We start from the raw sequence: 27,237 nt of genomic DNA, 5'->3' as shown, positions 1-27,237 counted from the left end.
GAACCAAAATCAACGATATCAAAACAACAGGTTTCAAAACGGCCACAGGCGGGGTTCCAATAATAGATGGAGTAATAATTCTCAAAGAAATAACAGCTATGGGAGCTATGGGGTATGTATTTAATGGCATATGTCAAGTGTTGTTTTTGTTTCATCCCTCATGCATGTCGTAATATACCACATATAATAATAATAATAAGTTGGCTTGAGACCAGTGATAGCTGTGTCTGAGTCACAGCTCTATACATATAACTTAATGTAAACAAGTAGTGTAGAGAAAATAGAAATAAACAGTGTTGGTTTGACCACTCCTGAGTTTATAGATATCAATGGCTCATCTGTTCATCAGTCCCGAGTGCCCAAACACCTGTACTCAGGCTGACTTGATGGCAGCTTCTGATAAACCCATTGAAGTACCTCGGTTTTAGCAAGAACATATTCAGTATCCAATAGTTTGTTGATTTACTAACTACAAGCAAAGAACATAGCATTATAAGAGTAAATATTAAATTTTAATGTTTTCTTTTTCAGAGTGATAGCAACAGCAGTTTTGGACATGATAGTCGAAGCAGTATTGATGCATATTTACATCCGTCAATGCTTGAAGACCCTTGGAGACATCTCTACAAAACTAGCACTTCTTAATAATTTGTATATCATAGAATATTAAATATCTTAATTTAAGTTTAGTACTTATCTAAGAATTATGGCTACAATTAATTATAATTTACATTTTGTAAATAAATATATAGTTATGTAAACTTTGATTTTATTTTAATTAACCTTGATACATTAAATTAAATATATTTGAGATGTAATGAAACTCAACAGGATGGTGCATATTTCTGAAATTGAATTAGTGGCACTTGATTTTGGCGTTAGATTGTATTTAAGCTTGATTGCTGATAGGCTACAACAGTAATCCTAATGACGGTTAATTTCAGGCAGTAGGTTCGTAAAATCACAGATGTGTTGTCAAAATTAAAATATTTTTAACATTAACTGGGTTTCGCGCCGTCATAGTCGATAATACACAATACTTATTTCAGGCAAAAGCAGTTTACTCTCATTTCATTAAATAGGGCAAAACAATTATGATATGATTTATGTTTTTTATTATTTTTTTCCTTATCGATAGTTTCTTCATCTTGTCAAGCATGAAATATATTTTAAAGTACACTTACTTATCCGTCAAATTATATAGAGTGCTAGGACTCAATCTAATTATAACATAGGGTCAGTGCAATAAAAACCATAAAATTTTGCCAAAAAAACATAAGTCATTGTCTCAAACTAAATAAGAATACCTAGCTAAATCTCTGCAATGGAAAAATATTTAAGTAGACCATTTAAAAATACCATGACGACTTTTCAAATTATTGGAAAATGTTATTTTATCTGTTCGAAGAATTAACAGCCTAAAATGTCATTGAAAAAGTAACGATAATAAAATGTACCTAATAAGAAAACCCATTTACAAGTATCTACTATGTGTCTCATTTAGTCCACTTCGAAAAGGGGCAAATGTAGGTAGGTATGTGGTAGGTGTAGGTAGGTACTGCAACTGTTATCTGAGTGAGAAAGGTCGGGATGAATATTATTATTATAACTGCAGCTCGTCACAGTACCATACGCATTGCAATATCGAGTTAAAAAAATGAAATATATTGTGATTATGTTTTTGTTTATTATCTCTGTTTTAAATATTAGTATTGCAGGTAAGATTGGAATATTTATTAAAAATAATGTAATAACTTTACCTAGGTACCTAAGGTCATATTAATATACCACTGTATATTGTGATGTTCTATAAACTGGTCTAATTACCTAATCCATGGAATTAGTGGGTACTCCGTGAGTAGGTAGGTAATTATGAAATCCATGAATTAATCAGACAGTTGCTAGACTTATTCCGGTTATAAATTGATTGATGGATTAGGTAATATGTATGTATGTAACATATTTTTCGTAGTTAATTAACTTTAATATTGCTCGATGGTCTACCTAATTTAATATGGCTACCGCATAGCCCATAGGTAATTCAACTATTCCAGGATTAATTCTTATACTTTAGTTAGCAGATTTTTTCTAAAAGAAGTAGGTCCATGGATACCCATGGATGTGGTACCTACCTCGGTGAAACCCTTTAGTCCTCCGGCAGCTACGCCACAACACAATGTTAGTTTTCATAATATTAGTATGAAGTTGATTCCATCAGTTTGAAGCTGTACAGTCGACAGCAAATCAAGCTACCCAAATTAATTGCAATTTCGCCACTGTTACCGCGTCATAGAGATCTAGGGAGGGTAATTTGACATGCGGTTGACTGTACCTAACAAGCTGAAAATATTCTCTCGCTCGCTCATCGTGTTCCCGATTGGATCCACCGTGACACCGCAAACGCAAATTTCGGAGTCAGCGTAAAACTGACGTTGAAATTGTTGAAATGTCGGCTTCGACATTCTTACAAGTTACATTGGCGCGAAAACAGTTATCAATTTTTTTTTCCAGAAAAATGCACAGGCTCCGAATATAATCCCGGCCCGCACTGCGGCTTGGAGCCAACGTGCGCCACACGGAGCTCACATGTGTACCCCAAACACACCTGCGACTGTTGGTGCAAGCCTGGCACTTATAGGAAGGTGGAGAGTAATACTTGTGTTGAGTTAAATGATTGTTGATTAAAAATTATGTTATGTACCTAGCTTTGTTGGTATTCTTTATTTACTACCCGATACTAATGGTTCCCGTAGGCAAGTTGATAAAACTGTACCTAAGCATTTCATAGAAAGAAAACAAGCTCTAACAGTTAAAAAAAAAACCCTACCTATACTTAAACTTAAATATTTAGAATGTTACCCAAATACCTCTACACTACACTAATACCTCTACTTAAACGTAACTAATTACCAAGTATAAAACAAAATTGCTCCCCGCTTTCCCGTGACCGAAACAAACTCGACCAACAAGATACTTATTTTAAAATACTACGAACTTATACCTACCAGGGTCAGAAAAAACAAAAATATCTTCATCTTAAATAGGTCATTGGAGCGAGCGATTCCACAGTATCAAGTGCACATGCAGAGTTTAAGGTTATATATAAACCGCCAATATATGAACATACTTAGTTATTCAAGTGTAGATAACATCGTACACAACTCGGTTCATCTCAGTAGCGTGATGATTTTCTTAGTCATCGTTTTGGTTTTAGCTTCACATGTAATAGGTTAGTGACAATAAAGTATTTTAAAATATATTATTTGCATTTGGTGTTGTTATGTAAGTGATAATTAGCGGCCTTGTCTTTGTGTGTGTGATCAGGAAAGGATCGTATTTTTAATGTGCAAGTGACGGAAATGAAAACTCCTTCGATAATTTTATGTCTATCGATAAAAATGATATCAAGTGACGGTTTCGTGCGCGCTTAGGTATCTATAGGTAGAATTTTATATCCCGTTCCAGCGGAAATTTCGGGAAATCCTCCTCCCAAAGCACCTACAACCTACCGAAACTTCAATTGGCAACGCCTTTAAGTTTTGGCAGTGCGTGCGTTGTACCTATGTTAACTACATTAAAGTTTTACGTACATTACATATTGATTAATAGTGTGCGCCCGTGGTAGCTTATTTATTATTAGCTATATTTGATATATATCTAAACCAAATTTCAACAAAATCGGCGGAAAAAACGGATGCGGTCTGTCCAGAAAATAGAACTGAAAATTATTTTATCAAACCTGTATTCAGTGGATGATTTATTTTAACTCTTGAGTTTTTTTTTACCTAGTTATTTACTTTAAACTTGTACCTTGAAATGAACAAATCTGTTTGAATTTCAGCGGAGTGCCCCTCTGGGGAGTACGACCCGGGGCCCGATTGTAGTTTCGAGGTGATTTGCCCCCGGCCTAGCGCCCACACCTACAGGATCCACTACTGCGACTGCTGGTGCAACCCAGGCACTTTCAGGGACACTAAAACGAATGCCTGTGTCGAGAGCTGTCCATAAATCATTCATAAACACTCGACGGCTTTAGATGATTACGTGTCAGACAACGATCCCTATTTATAAATTAATTTTTAAACTTTTTTGACAAGATTTACGATTATTACGGTATAGTGAATAATAAAAGGATGGTATGGTAGTGTTTGCTTCGAGCTCGACTTGGAGATTTTGGCACTGGTTAATTAAGGGATATCATAATCCGTTTAAGAACCTACATTGTGTGTTTAAAAGTAATTCTAGTTAATAATAATCTAATTAAGTTCAACATTTATCAAAGCAAAGTTATTTTTTAGATTAGGTCGACAGATTTAGTAGAAAGATAAAATTTTTCTTAATTTAAGTTAAGTACAGTAACTAAGTATTCCCTGTAGGATCCACTTGTACCTATCTAGTACTAATGGCCCATCCCAGCTTCGCTCGTGTAAAAACATAATAAATTACACACTTGAAACCTTGCTCAGGTATCAACCTGAGCAAGGTTTCGGTAGTGATAGTGATCTATAGAGTATAGATAGTGTGATGTGTGATGATTGGTGAAAACCGCATGAAAAAAAATGTGGTTTTTGAGTTTATCGCAAACAGACAGACTTTGTTTTATAATATGTATCTAAGGATAATACGTGACTAAGTAGCACAATTACGTATTGAAACAACAAATATCTATCCGATTAATCAAGTTATAACTAGGTAGCTTGTTAAAGGAAACACAATGATGCCATAGTGATGACGATGACTCTTCTTGAATCACGCGCTGAGAAAAACTAAAGGATGTAACTGTTAAGCTAAATGCACACGGACTATTTGAACATTATGTCAAATACAGTCGACCGCATGACAAGTTTATACGCTACGAATAAGTTTATCCCTACTTTACACGAGTTTCTGTGCACTGTCGTCTCTATATTTAATAGCAAAAGTTATTTTTTTATTCAAATTCATTCAAGTGTGTAGCCATATCACGAGTACACTTTAGTATATAGATGTCTACATAATAAACGACGGATTGAAAAATAAAAGTCTTTCTGATTTACCAACAATTTACCAACGTAAATATAAGCCAATCAGTACAATATTATCTCAATGTATTATTATACATTCTTGATCATAATTTTTCATGAAAAGTAAAGAAAATACGAAAACACACTTTATAATCACTTAATTAAAATACCTAGGTGCTAGATTAGATATAATTATTTTAATTTCACGTAGACCTTTATCTAATGCTCTTGATCTCAAATAATCAACAATTGAAAATAGTCTGTTCTGCCTGTGTGTAATCGGCTTTAGTACAGACATTCACACGATGCCGAACAAAAACAATTTATAACTATTTCAAAGCAATTAAATTCTAATTCAAATGTTATCTCAGCCAACCGGATGAAATTCTATGAAATTGATAAATATTATGTACTTACTTAGGTATTTAGATTTAGACGCTATACTCAATCAACTTGTGTAACAAATATTAACCTTTTTAAGTACCTATCTGTGAAATATTTTCGTCATGTAGGTAGGTACTTATACGGTAACGAAATGAAAGAAAGAAGAGGTCCAGGGAGACCGAGTAAGAGAGCAAGCTAATTGAAAGAGACGGCAGGTGTTGTGTCGTATGTACCGAGACCTAAAAAGCAAAGCCGAGGGTGGTGAGGTGTGGCGTAAACTCCATCGACAAGAGCAGAGCTCTTAAATGAGAAGAAGAAGTCCTTATACTGGATGGGATTTTAAGAACGATTTGTCATCTAAATTAACGTCAGAAACTTTAATGATTATGAGGTAGGTACATATTTGTAGCCTTTACTACGAGTAATTAGCATACGAACCTAAGTATATACCTATTCAAATTCAAAATTCTTTATTCAATTTAGGATGATATACATCACTTATTGACGTCGAAATATATCAACCTAAATAGTATTATACTTACCTAAAAAATTGAAAAACAACCTTAAATAAAAACATTTAATCATTTTATCCGATTATAAAATAATATATATATCATTATTTTACAGTTTTTTATTAGTGGTTATAGTCAGATAATTAAAGGCTGTATGACATACATACCTAATAAAGAAGATTTTTATAGACGTTATTGGTTTTATATTAATGCGAAATAATTTTTTGCTTCTTTTTATTTACTGATTATTAGGCAATGTAAATAACCATGTAAAATACATACCCGTTTAAGATACACTTGATGTTCAATGTCGCATTTGCATAACCATCAGCACAGATTTAGTTAACAAAACCTAATTTGCAAACCGAAAGTAAACATTAGAAAACCTGTTTTTCTTTCTTTACTTTTAATTATTCAAGAAAGTCTTCAATATTTCGCAATTGTTTGATAAAGTCTATGTCTCCTTAATAACTTAAATCCTAATGCATGTATTGTGATCGTTTAAAAAATTCATCAAAATCCGTCTAGTAATGGCCTAGCAGATTTTGCGCGACGTACGTATCTAAAACCGTACAATGGCAAGTAAAGTAAACATAATTGAAGTAAATTATAAAATATAAAGAAAAACACTTTCCTACCTCCTACTAATGTATAACTTAATGACAAATTGAGCCATCAATGACGTATTTGTCTCTGTGATAACAAAGGCGTTCTGTAAAAAACAGCCAAGTCTCGATGAAACTGTTTGTCTCAATAAAAATAATGAAATATATAGGTAACACCAAGTTTAAGGTTCTTTCTGCGATTTTCATATCGATATTAGGTAATTAGATTTTATGTGACCGACTGTTGAACATTCTTTAAACATAGTACTTAATTATGCGTTGATAGCTAGGTCAGCCAAATTATATTATATTATATAATCTAACTATTATTTCCTTTATTGATAAATAAAGGAACCTTGAACTTGGCTTGGCTTTACCTAGAGACTTAATTATTTTTATAGAGCACCCACGGAAGACCATCGTCGCGGCCTGTAACCAGGTATTAAGCTGAGCGGAACCAAGTTGGATTTGTGTAATATTGTAATTTATAAGGCTGATTTAGTTCTGATCAAATAAATTGTTTTTCTTTATTTATTTCTTTCTTTCTTTTCTTTCAGAGTCATTTGTCGCATTGATAGCAATTTATATATTTTTCTTATTTTGCTCCTACGTACAATCATTAAGTCAAATTATCAATTCTGCGTATTTGCTTAGTTGTCGACATGAGGGTTTTATTGTAAGCATGTAAGAAATAAATAAGTCAATAGTTGTCTGTAAATAATGCTTTTAGCATTAAGACCCAGGTCAATCATAAAAATATCATCATCCATCAGGCGTATCAAACCCGGGACCTCCTGTGTAGTAGTCATAACGACCATTAGGCTACAGAGGTATGTTTTGTGAGATTTGAGAAACACGAAGCAAACGCGTGTGTTGGTGGTGAGCGGGTGGGCGGAAAAAGGCTACATTAGCCTACTAATGTTATAAATGCGGCGAAAGTTTGGGAGGATGTATGTGTGTATGTTTTATACTCATTCACGCAAAATATACTAGACGTATTGTTATGAAATTTGGTACACGGATTTGGTTGAAAGTTGTTATAACCTGGAATAACACTTAAGGTACTTTTTGTGCCAAAATTCCTAAGGGATCGAACCCCCGGGGCGCAGCTTGTAGGTCATATACCTATGTACTTTCACAAGTTCGCAAGAACAGGAAGAACAAAATAGAAATAACACGACTTAATTGGCGCAATAAATTTTGGCGGGCGAGCACGCAATATGAGAATTAGGATCCGAGCTTTATGCAGATTTGTTTATTTCAACAAAATGCTCGTATATATATAGCCTCTTTTTGACCAGTTAATTTGTAGTTCAGCAATCATTAGATCATTGATTTTTCATCATTATTTAATACTTACTAACCGTTCCCTCGGAAGACATTATTACTCAAAGTAAAATAAAATAATATACATAGATATTATTAGCGGCCTAATTATTTTCAAAAATACTTGTACCACAAAATTAACAAGCAAGAAATATCTATCACTTGTTGGGTAGGTATTGCTACTAGTTTTAACTTTTAACACTGGCCACTAGTCGTATTTAGATGTGTTTAAAAACTTTTAGTTTGTTGTGCGCCAAAAGTGCCTACTTAGTAAGTAACAATCCCTATTTATTATTACACATTTTCCCTGTTATCCAAATTACAATATTTTCTAAGAGCCCACGCACGGCTCAGATTAAAAGTGACCTTTAACATCCACCCACCATAGAATAAAACATTGCAATGAAATGAGATAAGTGATAGTCAAAATACATTATACTGTGTAACTTAAGAGTACATACATTTTTAAAGGTTCTACAAGATTCTACGTTTGTTACAACTTGTTTATAATCGAAAGGTCCCAGGTTCAAATTTTACTCGTGCCACATGACCACCACAATTTTCCAGCACAGTGGTTGTCTATATGTGCCACTTCTTTCTGGTGATGGAAAAATGAAATCAGCTAGTGCTTGAAAGGGAGAATGCGATGGCGAATATTGTAATATTGCTAAAGAAAATCGTTATGTGTATTTTATTGAACATAATAGAAGAATGTTGGCTTTGTAGATCTGAATGCCCTTATTAATTAAATCATATTATTTCTCTTCTATTTCTATCTGCTACATTTTTAACGTCTTACAAAAAAAATCACCTTCGTCTTACAAAAAAATCACCATTAAATCCATTTTTTACACAACAACAATGTCATTCTATGAGACAACCACAATAAACAATATATAACAATGGAATATAACCTCTAAATGTGGTGGCTGTCCACTAACTTATGTATACTCAACAAAGAATAAAAAAAGTAATTAAAACTGAGTTTAAAATAAATATATCTATAATTCTCGCCGAAATTAAACGTATTTACGTTTAATTTCGGTGAGTTTTGTAGACAGCGGACTGAGGCATATTATTTCAAAAGTTTATAAAAGGGTGTGAATACACAATGTCACTATAAGTAAGGTTGTTAAAAGCGACACCACGTTTAATATCAATTTGCTTTGAAGGAAAGCTCGTTGGAATCCCATTAATTTACTCGTAAAGCTTTCGCTATCAAAAGCTCGAGGACCTACCCACATGTGGTTTTGGCGGTTGCGGCCTCCGCGCATACCTACGACCTTTAACGCCCAAAAAGCTTTTGTCCCTTACTCTATTTAATTAGAGTAATTGGAGCTTATTAAATATTTCACGACTAATTGGGAAGTTGGTAGGTTTATTAGTTCTAGTTAAACTTAATCCTATTTTAATTGCGTAAGTTTGGATAAATCAAAAACATATTACGAGCTTTTGTCAGAACAATTGTATGGTATACATTTAAAGATAATAATGGAATCTTTCCTTGTCTCGGAAAGATCTCAAAACATTGGAAACTTAGATGATCAGTAATTTGCTAAATATAAATGGAGGGTACAGAAGTTAGGTCGACTTTCTCTGCCATCTGACCTCATTCCCGGTTTATAAAGCGCCAGGACTATATTTGTGTTTACAATTTCGTCATAGTCAGTTAAAGGGGCTTAAAAAAACCTCACAACTACAATGATGAATTCCAATGCTAGAACTGAAGCACGTCCAGCTACTGTCAGACCCCTCTTAACGGGCGATGTCAAAGGCAATTATTAGGTCGTCTGCTGCACCGCGGCCGTCTGGCGGAAGCCTTCGCCCATACAGACCGAATAATCGCATCGATCGCCAAAAAACTAACCCACATACGCACTGGCAGCGTAGCCGGAATTATTAATCGAGAAGTAAGAGGGGTAGTTAGAGGGGTGGGGGGGGTTAGGTTGTGCGCAGGCGTGGGCGGGCGGCGGGCACTTGGCGAGCGAGGCTCGCACGCGCCAGCCGCTTCGGTCGCGGCGTCGCGATGCGCGTCCTACCGGCCCCGCGGCCGCTTCCCCAGGCGCCGCGCTAACCTTACCCATGCAGTGGCGAAAACTGGCCAGGTTGAAGTCTTCGCCGGGCGGACAGTCGCGCGCTCGGAGGATGTTGTGCTGCGGCCGCAGGAAGGTAGGCCGATCGATACCGCGCGCCGAAACCGTCGCCCCTCCCGGCCGGGACGCCGACGCCGTTCGACGACCCCACTCGCTCCTCGTGGAAACCCTTATGTCTGCAACGTGCATGATTAGACTCGTATTTCTATCTGAATATACCCTGATTCTCAGAAATATGATAACGTTTCCCGTAACTGTAACTGTCGTCGTATACCCTCTACGCGCTACGAGTTTGCTACGAATTCGTAGCACCTAAGCTTCGTAGCTTTATCGTAGCCAAGGCTGAGAGGTCTGTGATCGTAGCGCAAGAATATTTAAAGTTATACATGTTCAATAGTAGGGACTGAGGGTTCTAACTACACTACTATAGATATAAAAAACGAGTTTAATTAATCGCAGCGGAATTTAAAGGAAAGCAGAGAGGACAATTGTCCTATAAATGATAATGATTGTTGTCTTACTCTATCTCTCTCTACTATCGAAGGTTAAATGAGTATTTATAAGTATTACAATTATACTATTTTCTGATTAGCAACACAAAATATGATATTTGGATTACATTTCGATAAGATACTTGTCCTAGTTCGCCATTTTGTCTGATATTTTAGCGGCAATAATAAATGTAAAAAAAAAATTTGTCATTGATTCAACATAAATGGCCAATTGATGTAATTTTAATTAAAAAGTATAAATAATAGATCAATATCAACGAGTGTATCTATTAAGCATGTACTTTTATTTAATAACTGAAACAATTTGATTTTCCTTTAAGTAGTTCACCATATTATAGCTTTTATACATAGTTTTGGCTTCATACTTGACAGGGTCGATAAAGCGTGAAAAGAATGAAATTATCAGTTTATTGAAATAAAAAATCATTAAGGAATTTAAAGTTAATTAGTCTAAAGATATTGGTTTCAAGTGATGTTTAATATTTAAACTCATCTCGTAACGTAACATGTAAACTGATTACATCGCAACCTAAATACAAACAAATTCCCAAAATTACTACTAAAATAAAAAAAAAGTCCACTAGACAGGCCTATTGCAATAGTGACGATAAAATTCGAAAACAATTCTAAAAATACCAGCAAAATTTCAACAAACATCGGCATTTTCCTCCAATCTCTGTGTATATCCCTCGGGGCTCGTTATTCCCTAAGCGTGGGGCATCCAATCATCAGTCAGAAGGCATTTATCATTGCCTATCTCTGCGTATCTAAGTAGTCATTGCCCTGTAGTAAGAAAGATCTGGGCCCCTACAGTTAAGCTGTTTCAGTTTTATTATAAGAAAATCATCAATCATCTTTTAATAAAACTTAAACACAGTACTTTTTCGTTTTATCAAACAAATTTCGATGTCATTAGTCAACCTCTGTGGCATATACAACGGAGTGCTAGTCTGTTAATCTAGAGGTGGTTCGATGTCCGGTCAGGTCAATATCGGTAATGATATGGGTCTTATACGTTTATATGTAGGTACATGTTATAAAATATATCGTTGAGAGTATCCTTATCACAAATTTAGATCTTACTTTGGGCTACTTCAATCTGTGTCCAAACATTTTTATTATATTTATAAAAAATAAAGTCATTGTTGTAATTGTTGTAATCGGCCCCTAACAATATCACGCAGCCCGGGTGCGTGATATTGTTAGCTCCGCGATAGCTCCGCCGCTGCTTATCTCATTTACGCCATTCGTCTTAGATCCGCGGTTCTTTTGATGCGGACTTGCAAAGCCTTTTCCGTGACTCCTTATACTTTAAGACTTCTATAACTACTTTATCTTGTGGTACAGTCGGCCATACATTTCTGGTTGTGGACGATACTGCAATTATGTTATATCATATATATAATATACTCATTTGATGATATTTTCTCGGTAACGTACAATGTGATATTTAGACACCATAGTTTGCTGGCTAACACTTTCTATTATATCACTATCCAGAAAAAAAAATGTAAATTTGGAAACTATGATACCACAGACAGACATCCGTTTATTTGATAAGTCATATGTTATAACTAGATCATTATGGCGTATCAATTTTGAATTATCTTCAGTTCAGATATTTAAAATAATATTACTTGATATAATAGAAACGTTCTTGCGCGAAACTATGAGCTGAGGAATACTTAAAACATAAGAAAATATGTTGATTGGTGTCCTAAATGGAACCGAAAGTGTGCTCCGCTTTGGTGCTATTTGGATTGGTGCGCTTACAGTATACCTCAAAAGTCTATTTATTATTTATGCATGTGATGTTATATAGGTCAATCATGATAAATGGGGTGTATGCTCAGTCCACGACAAGGAGTTTATTTATAAACAAACTACAGGTTTTTCCTCCCTCTCATTTAGTGCATGTTAAATGTTAATGGTCTTTTCGTGTTATTATTGTGTCGATCGTTCAATTAACTGTTATAACTTTTCCTTCTTTTTCGTATATTACGTCCACTACAGGATATAAACTTCTTCTAATGCACTCTAGCCATTTCAGTTTCTTTCTCCTCCAACTTGGGCAATCCCGCAACTTGGGCGATGTCATAGATAAAAAAAATATATGACGACGTCATCACTTCCTTGATTTACGAGTCCCATCCTTGTCTCAAATCTAGTAGTCTTTGATCCTATCTTCAAATCTTCAATCTTAGCTACGACAAATTACGAGACATTTTAGGGAGAACAAATTATATTTAAATTATAAAAGTTACGATTTTTATGGCAACACATTATACATTTTTGTCTGCGATGTTGTTACGCGAGAGTGGCAGTACCTGTTTTTGACGTTTTGACATTGACATGTCTTTCATGTCATAATATGTATTAGCTGCGCCTAGGGGGCTTTGCTCCCGTGGTAATTTTAAGATAAAAATGATCCCATCCATTATTTCAGGTTATATTCTACCTTTTATTATTCTTCCCATGTACCAAATTTCATAACGATACATCCAGCAGATTTTGCGTGAAAGGGTAACAAACTTACACTCATACATCCTCACAAACTTTCGCATTTACAATATTAGTAGGATAGATCTCAAACCTTATTTTTCTTTTATCTATGTCTAATACGCTTATTGACTTGTGTTGTCACACAAGCCCCATACAACTTTTTATTATAACACATGGAAAAAAGTATATGATTAGATGTAAATCAGAAAAATATTGCCGTCAATAGATATTTATCTTTTATTACAAAACTCGATTAATCGTAATATACTTATGGTTAGAATAGTCAATATATTTAACTTTTACATTAGTTTTTATTGGATATATATAGATATTACATAAATCAATTCAAATTTAGGATCCTCATTTGTATAAATTTCACAAGCGTTGACACATTGTAAGTACCGTAATTATGAACCCGCGTTTCATTGGGTTTACATTCTGTCAGATATATTAATGTACTTTCAAACAATGTGAAAACCCTTGCCGTATTAATATTACAACCAGTTTCACATAGTTCCATTATTCAGAGAGCAGTTGATTTTCACCGTCAACCGCAATACAAAACGCGGAATGTGTAGAAAAATGTTTTTAGCATCTGCGACGTAGTCAATACAACAAGCTACCAAAATTTTGTTGGAAATTTTCGTTATTATCTCCACATATAGTAAGGTGGCTTGATTATATTATAGCAATTTATAAAACCTCAGTAGGGATTATTTTTACATATTATTAACATATAATCGTAGGTAAAAAGAGAGCGAGTAAATTCTTACATTGAAATAAACTTTATTAAGGAATGTAAAAGTTAAATTAAGAGTGCATTTAAACATAAACCCTTATTTATGTACTGTGAATTGTGATAAACTCTTGCGAGTATAGAGTTTCATATTCCTTGAATTTTTAAATTAATTTCTGTGAAGCCGAATCAATATAAAATTACTCGAATACAATCTCTTCAAAAAATTTCCCATAAGTAAAGGTTTAGTTTCTAGTCCAAGATAAAATATTATATGCAGATCGAATGTGTGACAGTTGTTGGCGAATAAAGATTTAATATTAAAAAAAAACAGTGTGAGTTTATGTCTGGGCTGGGGCTGGCTGTGATGCGTAAGCGTGCCTACGCGCGTGACAATTCCATACAATATACATGCATCGGTACGCATTACGCATTGGTTCTGTACCAGTCCATAAGTAAATTTGGTTGATATACATGTACCGACACCACTACCGACGCTTACATGAAACTGTGTTTGATTAACACTAAAAAGCAAACTAATTTATTTTGCTCTTGTTTATTTTCTGTCTGCGGTTTTAGCAGCTCTATTTTTCTTTTGTTTCGTCTGATGAAACATAGGCCATTAAAGTCTTGTTTGCTTTGTGGAATTAAACATCTTTCACATTCGCCATATTACAAAAATGGTGCAGTAATTTAAAAATATTTCCATTAAATGCAAATATCGGGTATGTTTTTTTTCTTTTTGTTTATCTATCATATATAGTTACGATAGAAGACCGCTTTCTCCATTTATCTATTAGACTTAGAAGTTTCTTGCAAGATATTTTTGAGTTGTTTAATTGAATAACGATTTAAGAAATCGCAGGCAGGCGGCCAGTTGTAAAAATACGGAATAAAACTTAAAAATTTAAAGGTTAATTTTTAGCGGATCCTGGGCTTCACGTCATCAAGTCTGCGTACGAGAGAGAGAATCTAATAACTATTAACCAACTAATAAACACATTATCAGTTTAACAGTTCTCGTATAATTAACACATTGACGGCAAGTGCCATGCAGCGATGACGTCACGCGTGGGCGGACAGTTATGTTTCCGTTCAGGACAAAACGTCGTGAATGGCTCCACGACACGGCTTTGTCCTGAGACTACGTGGGTTTCGAATATATTACGAATACTATCGTTCACGGACGCGTTTCTCAATGGAGCGACGTAGTACTAAAACAAATACGACTTTATTCGTTGTGCCACGGTTTGCTTCCATGAGAATTCCGTTATATGAAAGCCAAGGGTTTGGACACATACTGACGCGTGTCTTGAGATTCTAGTTCGAATAGCAAGGATTTTCGAATAGAAATAGAAAATCCGTGCTATTCGTCTTCTAAAACTGTGAAGATCCCCAATGGAATAATTCTTGCTGATTGATTTATTTAGAAAACTGAATTATATTTTCTTCTTTGTCATTTGAGTGTGAAGAAGTTAGACAAACATACTCACAAACTTTCGCCTTTATATATTAGTGGGATATATTATGCATTTTTCAATTTCTATGAACCAGACAGCACGCGTATCAATATAAAACTAGACACATATATCGTATCTACGCTATGAAGTTTAAAACAAAATTCAATTAAGTAGTTTATTATAGCGCTCTATCGTTCATATCTCATGAACTGAACGACTGAAATCACATTACAATGTCGTCGGCATCGTACAATAATGGTTTTATAATTGCACAGTATTTCCATAATCTCCAGTAAAACAATGTTGAACAGATTTCATAGAATGATTAGACCAAAATCGATTCTCGAATGTACGAGTGCCGTAATCATGAAATCATAAAACAATAATAAACTGGATGTTGATATTTCAATTAATTGTTGCTAAGCAATAAGTCCTCTTTCGTTCCATAGATTTAATTGTATTGTCGATGTACTATATTTATGGGCAATTGAGTTTAATTATTATTATTAACTAGCTTTTGCCCGAGCCTTCGACTGCGTTTGTTTCGTGCGTCCGCTCATAAGACCCCATATTTTTTTTTCTTTAATATATGTACAGACATATAATTATATGCAATATATCTATATATTCCATGTATATTCATAACGCACTTACAGTTTTATTATACGTATACATTTTCCAAGATGCACTAGCTAACACAATCCTGAAATTGACATTGTTCATGACAAATACCACAGCTACAAACGTGAAATACTGAAACATTTTCATAAACATATTAACACGAACTGTAATCTCCTACAAATTGTATAAGTACACTTCATTTATTTTCAGATAAACATTCTTAGATTTGATTTTTATTTCTTACAATCATTGAAAATGTTCCTTTCAATTCATTATTCTAATTCACAACTTTTCATTGTGTATAATTTCTCGTGTGCATATTTTGTGATCAACTATATCTTTAACTGTTGTATCTTCTACTTTTTTCTACGGCAGCGAATTATATTGTTGGCAAATGTTGTGCTCGCTGCTAACTGGTGTTTATGTATCGCATTAAATACCATTAAACTACAATTTACTTAATATAATATTATATATGTAAACACTGTAAGCGTTTCTAATATTAAATAAATAAATGATGTGTTAGAGGTAAACATACTTACAACTGCTTTCTTTGGGTCAAATATTATCATGAAATAAAATAAATTAAAAAATATTTAGTCAAGTCAAATTGATATTTTATATTCAGTTCGCGTTCTTGATTCAGTTAACTAAGAACTGGATAATTGGTTGGTTAGTTAGAGAAAAGTCAAACCGCATAAGTTTCTCCAAAAAGTGCTTGGATAACTTTTCTCTTTTTAAAATCATTTTTCGTACAAGCGCTACGAAACTCGTAGAGGTTCTACAATTATAATATACACAATTACATACACGTAATAATTTATTATATTTATTCATAATACCCATTCGACTTCACCGTTTTTCGTAGATGTGCTACGAGATTCGTAGCAGTGCTACGAATTATATTGATTTCCCTTATATTCTTTAATTGACAGCAATAATTTTCATAACACGTCTGTTGTGGAATCGTAGATTCGTATATATAGTCATAGAATATGTCGATGTTTGGCATTCTGCCATCTGCGTTAGGGTAAGGACCTCGCATTGCGATGTAGGTCTGTATATAGGTCGCAGGAATCCGTTAAGTACATGCATACACATCTACAAAACCTACATACATAATGCATCGTCGACCCTTGATTTCGTTACTATTCGTGGGATTTCGAGCGTCCGTTTTGTTTTTCGTTCCCTTTTTATTCGGATTGCTAAACAAAACTTGCTTTTCTGAATGCTCATGTTTAATGAATTACGGTTTACGTCAAGCTCGCTTATAGTATTTATGCCTTGACTGACTATAGATCTGGTACATATTCATCATCATCATCAGCCATTTACACATCTCCACGGTTAGCACAGACATCGTTTTCCCATTTGTTTCCTTTGCCGTTGAGGGTCCGGTGGAACTGAACTGTTAATATAAAAAAAATATCTGAAAAATCTATTTTACACATATTTTTTTATACTAGTTGTATTTAATTACAGATTTGTGCTGGTTTGCAATACTTCAAATGAATATAATGTTATGTTTTCTAATTTGTGAATATACTTGTATAGTTATAGATATCAAACGATAGCGTTTAGCGAACCATAAAAATTCTATCAATACTGCCACTTCGTGTTAAGTGGAATAAGCTTATTTATCTCAAATAGTTCTTTTTACCGAAGGAATAAGAGTGATGTTTGTATGGCGATTTTTGATTTGGATTTTAAGACCATTTCAGTTCTTAAAAGAATAGAGCTCCTTGAAAGTTCAGTTGGCACCAAATTTTAGGTCTCAACGCTTCTCATTAGACGTCGTAGCTGTGAGAAACAGACGACGGAGGGGGTGGGCTTTAAAGGGGTTGGGGGAAGTGAGGGAGGACATAAGGCGTCACCCGAAGCGGGCCATTGTGCCTTAAGACGGGACGTTTTGTTTCTGAGCTCTTTATGTGCGGGCTATGTACCAGAGTTTATGTGCTGGGTATGTTTGTGCAGTTATACATGGATATCACTCACTGATATTAGCACTGTTGAGTGTGGATTTTGTTTTTGTTTGAACCACTTTTATCACTGAAGATTTCTTGAAAGTTTGAGGGATAATTGATCATTCTATGTGCTCTCGAAGAACGGAATAAAATTTATGTTTTACTGAGAACTAATTATTGTACCTATTTCTGTTTTGAACAAAAATGGTTCGACATTATGAGCTAAATTTATTACAAAAGAGAAATTATACATAAATGCTTTCAATAAAAAAGACACTTTAATCATTGTGACAGAACTTTATAATACTTCTTATAATAAATTAGATTAATAGACCATTCCTTATCACTTAAGGGGTCGCCTAAATTTGTAAAAGCGTCGGTGGCTTCGCTTATCTTTCAATTAGTGAACATTAAAGACACCGTGATTTACTTCATTTTGCTAATTACGCCAGCAAGAAATTCATTGCCGTTTTCCCTAGCAATTTCTTACCTTAACTTTATTACTGCGTTAAGATTTTACTTCACCACCGTTCAGTGGTATAGTTACGTATCTATTTAAAATAAGGTGAATTTAATTATGCATAATTGATTTAATGTATTATTAACTTGTGTGTGTAATGGAGATGGAAATGGCAAACCACTCCATTACTAATGCCAAGAAAGTTGTTATGTGTTTTTAATTCCACGTAATGACCACGACCCTCAGCCACGAAGAATACGACTATGAAGATGATTTAATTTATAGCATATTACAAAAGAATACGCTGCAAGCAATTCTATGCATTTCTTGTTCTAAACAAATATGATTGAAATTTTGTTGTATTTTTTCAATTTCTCTCAATAATGACTTCATCAAAAATATTTTATTTAAATTAAAATTTAAAAATAAGAACACAAACATAGAATTATTTCAAATGAATATTGAATATTATATTGTCCTTGTAAATAATAAAAACATGTGCATAGGACGGATGACACCGCTTATGCTAAGTTATTCTTGCAGACTTTATCTATTTGTATGCAAATTTTTACATGACCAAGCTTCTTCGCTCGCGTGCATGCTGCATATTTATAAGGTATTTATGTACTTGATTCTAAGTCGGGGCATAATCTTCGAAGATTAAACAGTTTTAAATAAAATATCAAACACCAGCTTTAGTGCAATTTCTCACGGGAATAGTGAATTTTTCGAGATAGAAAGAGTCCATGTCTTTCTTCATAATTCTCTCTATATGTATGCGAAATTTCAAGAAGATTCCTTATGTAAATAAAATGTGAAAAGGTTATATAATAGACAAACATACTTTATTGTATTTTATTTCTAATTTTGTGTGGGATGGAACGACTATAACGCCCTTGGATAGCAGGAGCAATGTGTGGGATTTATGTACCTTGATATTATGATGAGCGATCTTCAGAATGACCTTTGGATTAGGTCAAAATTATTCTTCTTTGCCTTATTAATTTGACTGAAGTAAGGCGGTCGATTCTGGGTCGTGTTGCGCCGTGCCCTTACCATATCCTTGGAAATGGTGTTCCACCATTACCAGCGTTTACTGTTGCCCCTTTTTTCCCCAAGACAACCAGGGCCTTTTTGACATTGATTAATATTCCTTATTCCTCGCCCGAAGCACCGTGTACGACCTGTCATTTTCTCATCAACTGGAGCGACCAGAAATATAATGGGATGAAGTATGATGCTAATAACATTATACACTTTAAAACCTTCTCTTAACCCGTGATTTGCCATTAGGAGCTCATAAAAACCACTCAAGACCATTTTCACGTCATTAGGCCCGTCTAGTCTCAGTGGGCGGGGCGTCTGCAGCCGACACGTGTAGCCCCCTTAATGAACAGTGACGTCAACCCACGTCAGTCTTAACTCCTACGTCGTAAGGACCATTTAGCTTAAACATAATTTACATCGAAGAGCAAGCGAAGGATTGACAGCGGGCTTTTTATAAGATCCTTATTTTAGGATGTTATAATTTTGTTAAATTAAGAATAATGCTATTTTAACGTGATATTTGCTGATATAATTATATAGAATAATCATCCCTTGGTATTTTTTGTGGTATTTTTTTTTATTACATGAATGTGGTGTGAAAATAACCTGTGTAGGGGTTTATTTGTGAAAAAGTAAGTTCAAAAAACAGCGGTGATAAACAATCGTTTGGAACATGGAAAAATAATAATTTAGACAATTTTTTTCCATCCAACTTAGGAAATTGTGTAAATTAAAGTTTATTATTACTTGCTATTGAAAAAAGTAACATATGACATTCTCCACCCTTTCAAATATCCCCAATCATTTTGATTCATTGCTTTTTTTCACATTTATAATAGTAGAATGAAAATCGTAATGGTACCTATGGATATATGTGGGACTCTGTATGTCTCCTTGTTACATCGGCATCGATCCTCTCATCATACTTAAAGAGCGACCACTATATAACTCATTTTGGCCAAAATAACGCATTCATTAAGCGATACTTCTAGTGTCGATATATTGATACAAAACTTATAACTTCAAGAAATACCTATCAAAGCCATACATCACTTTGGAGAACCTGGAAACTTAAAAGCTCGAAGCACAAAGTTCGTAATGGCGGCGACGTGTCGGGGGACCCAAGTACTTTAATGGGCACGTGGAATATTGAAAATTGCTTATTGAGTCTGTCTAAACCTTCTCTAAAATACTTACCTTCATCGAACATAATATCCCTTTTTCTGGTAAAAAGGTGAATCTTTTGTGTTTAAAATTCAAATGTTTTTCTTGATATCCTTACTTAATTATAAATTGTTGCGTGTCTGTCTGTGCAAATGTGATAAACTCAAAAACTATCTCACGGATTATTGTACAGTTTCCCCGAGCGGTTTACTAGAGTGAAGTCGGGAGGGGCCGCTAGTAACAAATAATTTGAATAATTACTGCTATACTGCCAAATATCAATATAATTATGTGAAATTATATAATATTGTGAAGTGTATTACCTCTTCACGCTCTATTATCAATTTAAGGAATATGGACTGAATCAATTCTCAATCTCGAGTATAACATTAATTAATTAAAAATATATTTCACTAAATTACTAGAATCTTGAACAACAACTAGCTAGATGGAATAGAGGACAAAATATCGCATCAGTTACATTAAATTATAATATCTAGTGCTAGATGGAACAGACGCAGACAATATATCCAAATAAACATATCTCAAAATACACCAAAGACCAGGGTTGAGGGCATTAAATTGGGATCAACGTGCGATGACTCAGGGGTGACGTCATCTGGTAATCCCGGTAGGAATTGTCTATGGTTTCTTTGCTAACACTTAGGTGTTCATTTGAGACTAGTGAATCATATGCCAAATGATCAGACTATTACTTCTTCAATGATAGAATATTGTAGACCGGAGACAATAAAAATATATAAAAGTATTTAAAATACAAAACGCGATAATGTAATGTCACTTTAATTTATTAATTTCAATTGGGAACAACGAGCGATGACTCAGGGGTGGTGTCATCTGGTAATCCCGGTATTGTCTATGGTTTCTTTGCTAATACTTAGGTATTCAGTTGTGAATAAGTGAGTTTGAGAATATACGCAACTATAGGGTATTAAACACCAGAAACAAAATATATAAAAATATTTAAATTACAAATAAATGCGATAATTTAATGTAACTTTAATTTATCAATCTCATGAATTATAATATATGTACTGATAAAGCAATACACATCTGAAAAAAAAGTAATTAAATTACAAAAAGAGTAAAGTATCAATTATTAATTACGAGACATGTCTTTTGTTAAACTACGTATATCTTTGATTTAAAAATAATATACTTAGTTGAATTGATATTGAGAAGGTGCACTATCTTACTAGTACTTCATTTAATTATGTTTTTAACTTTGCAATTGTTTTGTATACAACGACAAACAGTTATTACTATACCAAAAAATGATATGGAGAATTGATTTTAGTAAAATAAAACGCACTAAGTATATTTATACAATTCAAGACTCACCTTGCTTGCAAATAATTTCCGTCTTGATAAATGTTTCTACGGAAAATAATCCTTCGTATGTTATTCAAGTGGAATATAAACAAAACAATACGATACTCGTATACAAACGAACAGACAAGTAGGTCAAATTAGTGTACAAAGCGAGAAATCTTCAAGTAGACTCAGTTTACGTGACAATAGGCTTAAAGTCATCTTAAGTGCCATTTCTTGTGTTTTGTATGCGCTAAGTTTACAGCTCAGTGATTTATTAGCTTTTGAATGTTTTGCATATTATGCAGCGGTTGGATCTCTGAATTAGTATGTTTAAATCAAGGAATTAGTAGGTACTCCGAGTATCTACTAATTCCATGGTTTAAATATTAAAAATAAATGTTTGTGAAACAAGGATTCAGATTTTAGAAGTAAAACGAATAATTCGTATTTTATTTATAATTATTTATTTTAGCTGACTTAAAATATAAAAGTACATAGAATGGAAAACAATATAATTATTAGATAGTTACTTGATTTTTTTTCATAAATTTTTTATGTCTCCGCAATCTATAAAATGGAAAAGCTTGGGTGTGAATACGGACCCCTGGAGTGATTTTAAAAGAATTGGACGCTTGAATGGGTAAAAAAATAAATATATAATACATAAAGGCATTTAAATAAACAAACAGAATAATACAAGATTTATGTACTATTTTTGGTCTTATTAAAATAAAAAATGAAATGCTTTCTGACTCCAAAATCCGTGACGACACAATACATCACTGTCTTACAAGCGTTATTCCGATTTCGTTCACACGTTACTACCGTAGATCTACAAAAAGAGAAAAAGTTACCTGGGTTCTTTGACTTCATGTTTCACCACATTGATAAACTAAAATAAAAATTGACAATTTGAAATTATAGAAGGGTACTTTTACCTACAGTACTTATTATCACGGGTGCGAAGCCCCAGGGCAAAACGAATGTGTCCTAACTCTAAGAAAACGTTATATGCATTTCAATATACCGTTGCTATAATCTAGAGCGAACTAGGTCACATGGTCGGCACAAGGGTCAGCTTCATTAGACCTTCAATTGAAGTTGTGACATCACTAGATGTCGCTCTTTTTACATAGCTGGCGCCAGTCTAGACGGCTTAACCTTGCTTAGCTGATGAGGGCTGAATTTGTTGAAAATGAATCATCGATATGTAGTTGGGATACAAATGTAGTAGTAGTAGTCAAGTGTAGTTAGTTTTACAAAACACATAAGAATTATTATATGTTATTTTATGTTAATGTAATTTTTTTACTCAGTCACTGTTACGCGCACCTTTACGTATAGGTCCACATATTGATATTTTAATCATATATTGGCGCTTTCTTCATGTTTTTTATTTTATTCTTTTTTACCTCCATTAAGTAAAATAGTCATGGGTCTGTCTGTCTGTTGTGAAGTGGTCACCGTAGCCTCTTTTGCCACAGCACCGTCTAATAATACTGCCTCTCCCAATAATTTCTCTTTTTTCCTAGCTTTGTTCCAATCAATAAATATTTGCTTATCGATCAATTGCTTGCTTGATAAGTTTCGAATTCTTAATTTTTAGGGTTCCGTAGTTTTATAGACAAGGCACTCTATTCTATATTAGTTTTGTTATGCTCATCTGTCCGTCCGTCTGTCCGCGGTCTAGCTCAAAAATAAAAATGATATTAGTATATAACGAAATTAGAAGGAAAACTATCACACCTAAGTTGGCTTTATAAGTTTACGTGTAATAGTCGACCAACTGTATTCTACTATAACTTCGAATAACTGATGGCTTGGTACGAAACTATAATTCTTTTAAATTGATGATGGATTTTGACATGTATTTTTACTGTCAATTAGGCACGTTCTTGAATGTTTATAGTGAGTTTTAATGGCCGGAGTTACAGCATAGCAGTTATGACGATAACTCTAATAATCATTACGGTAAATAGCACATCAATCCACCTAAAATGCCTGCTATTACCGGCGCATAGAGAGCCATAAAGAGTAACATTATGTACAATGGACTACTGTACCTATGTTATAGACTTTCATGACAACTTATAAAAAATATAGTCTCATTATATTTCCTTCCAATATCCCTAACGAAGATCATTATCGTTTGCTTTACCCGCTACTATGCACCCTTGAGTGCAGTGCCGAAGGTTGCCGGTGCATTGACACTGACAACCCAACCAAATTAAAAAAACGCCAAGTTTTATCAACTCGACAAGACCAGACGGGCCTTCTGTTTTCGGTAGGATTATAACTGGGTGGTAGTATTAAGCAACAGGTGTTGTCACTGCGCGTTACGTAAGGAAACCGGCGCGCGCACGCCATTGAGGCGGTAGTACGGGATATCGATTGGGCGTACGGCCGGCCATCGATCCAAACCGGCGTTGTATGTCGTGCTAAGTTTCTCGACTTTAGACTATTAGTATTTTGTATTGTTGTATCAAAATACATTATCCGATCGAAACTATACAATCATGATTTTTGGCCGAAATCGAAACCTTCGGTCCAATCTTATTAAAAAAGAAATTTTATATTTACCTGGTATAGATCTACAGATTCATAAAAAGAATTAGTTTCGGGGTATTGAAATTTAAAACTAATTGATATTAATTATTAAATTAAATTATAAGCTGATATAAATTATTGGCAGAAAGCGAAAATTTAAACTGGGCTGACTGAAAAAATTTTTTTCAACAATTGAAATTATCTTATAGATAAGTGATATTTGAATGTAGGTATATATGGAAATAATAGTGTGAAATAGCAATACTTTATGGTACCACCTCACAATGTTTAGTCTAATTGTTGACTGGTAGAGAATGCCATATTATGGCGTTAAGTCCACATTTTGTACATATATTTTTGTTTTTAATTTTGTGCAATAATGTTTAAAATAATTTTACTTGCTGCAATTCCCAGATGACGTAGAATATTACAACAACAATTTATAAAGAGGACAATAATAATTCCAATCATATAATCTTATTCGTACGGACTGAAAAAAGCGATGAAAAAACAATACATATGCAAAGATAGTAATTGTAGCAGAGACGCGAGGTCGATTTCTCATGATAATAAATGAAATATGATAATGAGAGTCCTTGGTCGCGACCTGGCGAGACTGCCGCGTTTATGGATGGATATGATTTTTAAGAATTCTTGGGAATATGTTTTATAATAAAAAAGGGAAAAAATTAGAATGAATTTATGAAGTACATATACGTAGATGCGAGGAAACGTTGGTAGGTACATAGTTGCGCCGCCACTTCACTTTCGTGGTAATTTGTAGTCAATAAAATTGTGACATTGATTGGAAACATTTTGAAAAGTAATTTTTTTGTCATTTTTATTTAATAGTAATGGATTAAATAAACAATTATTACGATTACCACGAAGATGCGACAACACGTTCAGTTCAGTGACCAATCTCACTGAAAGAAATTTGATAAATATACTTAGAAAGATTGTTTGATGTTTGAACAACATTTTGGGCGTACGCAGTAAGTTAATGGATAAAAATAACTACCTATATAGTTAAACGAACTGTAATAACAAGCACCTATATTATTAACAAAAAGTACCTGTTTCAGTGGAAAATCACGCATTAAAAGTGTAAGTATATGTCATTACAAAAGGCTTCCAGTCTGTTCATTACCTTCGACACTCGTCAATTTATTAATTCAGAAGTTACCTACTTATTTGACGCTGGTAGTCACGCAAAGGTTCTTACAATTCTGAAAACCATTTGTGTAACTAAAGTTAAAATATTTATATGTTTAATATTACTGGCTGCCTATGACTATACCCGCGTTTTTAAGCTATCTATTCGTGAAATCGAAGTAGACCAATTTCGAGTCCAGTCGTTACAAAGAAAAATAAAACGTATCTCTTCACTTCTAAAATTTGTATTATAGTAATATAGAAGTTTGTATTAGTTGCAGTAGATTTAAATGCAATAACAATGAACGTAAGTTTTATAAAAATGATGAAAAATTTGGTAATTTTTATGGCATCACATTTTTATTTTTGTCCTCATGTATGTATGTACGCCTTTTCCCGCGTGGGGGAAATGTATTATCACAAGTTATATTAAAATTAAAAGTTAGGCTTTTGATATAAATAATAACTAACGTAATTTTATCAAAGGGTCTCCCCATTATATAAATACAAAATAAATGCGCCCTCTTAAAATAAATATGAGTTTAAGATTTGCATAAATCGTTACCGACAAAGCTCTTAAGAGCTTCTTATTTACTCTAAATGCTTATTTATAGAGCAGATGTTGTTTTTATATAACCATTACTTCAATTTATTTTGAATTATTTGTACCTACTTAGTCTTTTATGTAAATGTCATTACGAGTAGTTGAAGCATTAGATATAACTATGATTAATCGATGTGTAGCAGGATGTATAAGCAACTCATCCTTAAACAGCATAAATGGTTATTACTAGTTTAGCTTTAACATTGTTAAATAGTTTTCTTATTGATACTGAGATCATACAACAATTGTATTTACTTACAATACAGATAAAAAATATATTAAAAAAATTATCTAGTCCAAGAGGCTGTACACACTTCAAATAATGATTCATGAATAATAGCAAAAAATCTTTTTACGCAAAATTCGTTATTTTTCACTTTCACAAAAACTCAATTGGAAAAATATTTATTAAGCCTTTTCAATCACAGAATTTTTTTTAGGCAATTTAAAATAACATGCCAAAGTAAAATGGAAATTGAGTCTATTATTCTACTTTTTCTTTGTCAAGATTAAACCCAAGAGCAATAGGGTAGCGATAGCATGACAAGCAGCAAAACTCTATTATCTCCCAGTCTATTTCAGTCTCGTTGGCGTCGTCTGGATATTACATAATGTTGGTCAATTCAAAATAGATTTTACGTCAGTTGCAACAAGATTTGATTTGCAGTGCAGGCACGTTTCAGAATACGTTGTTACAGAATGAACCAGTCACAGAAGAGATATGTATGGTCATGTAATTGCTTTGCAAACAAAAAAAGGGTGGAACGTCACGTTCAATGGAAAGCGGGATTATAATCGGATTTTTTTTCAGTACTACTTTTTGTTACGTGCGCCATTAGGGCGGGTGCGGACTGAATGAATCAACAATACTTAAAATAATTCTACTACAGAAAAGAGCTCAGAAGTCACTTGCAAATAGGATAAAGTAAAAAATTATATAGAAGACCATGTATGAAATACGAAATGACTTAATACTTATTTTTTTCTTTTATTATAAGGATTTGCTTCCGGTGAAGGAAAACGTCGTGACGAAACCTGCACTCTTGTTGATACTATAATTATTTATCAATTAATGTGTGGAATGGAAAACTTTATTAATATTTACAAGAAAGTCGTTGTGTGTGTTTCATTTTACTCAATGACCACGACCCTCAGACATGAGGAATACTACAGTAAGGAAGGAGTATAGGAAGGGTATTCCTATAAT

General features: G+C 33.7%; 1 protein-coding gene and 1 long non-coding RNA gene across 6 annotated transcripts in view; both read left to right on the top strand.

The window, feature by feature from the left end:
* Positions 1 to 1,439: 1,439 nt before the first annotated feature.
* LOC128671007 (uncharacterized) lies at positions 1,440 to 2,704 on the top strand. The gene is made up of 2 exons (XR_008404806.1): positions 1,440 to 1,718; positions 2,512 to 2,704. It is a non-coding gene; the product is annotated as an uncharacterized LOC128671007 (long non-coding RNA).
* Positions 2,705 to 9,815: 7,111 nt separating this feature from the next.
* Positions 9,816 to 27,237, top strand: part of RhoGAP100F (Rho GTPase activating protein at 100F) — a 43,341-nt gene continuing 25,919 nt past the window's right edge. For all 5 annotated transcript variants that reach the window (XM_053747072.2, XM_053747070.2, XM_064436040.1 and 2 more), the window contains exon 1: positions 9,816 to 9,999. In XM_053747072.2, coding sequence (XP_053603047.1) covers positions 9,913 to 9,999 — 87 coding nt within the window. In that variant the 5' untranslated portion in view covers positions 9,816 to 9,912. The remainder of the gene's footprint in view (positions 10,000 to 27,237) is intronic.

This window comes from Plodia interpunctella, chromosome 6 (genome assembly GCF_027563975.2).
Source record: "Plodia interpunctella isolate USDA-ARS_2022_Savannah chromosome 6, ilPloInte3.2, whole genome shotgun sequence".
Classification (NCBI taxonomy): Eukaryota; Metazoa; Arthropoda; class Insecta; order Lepidoptera; family Pyralidae; genus Plodia; species Plodia interpunctella.
This window is presented reverse-complemented; position numbering and strand designations above follow the sequence as displayed.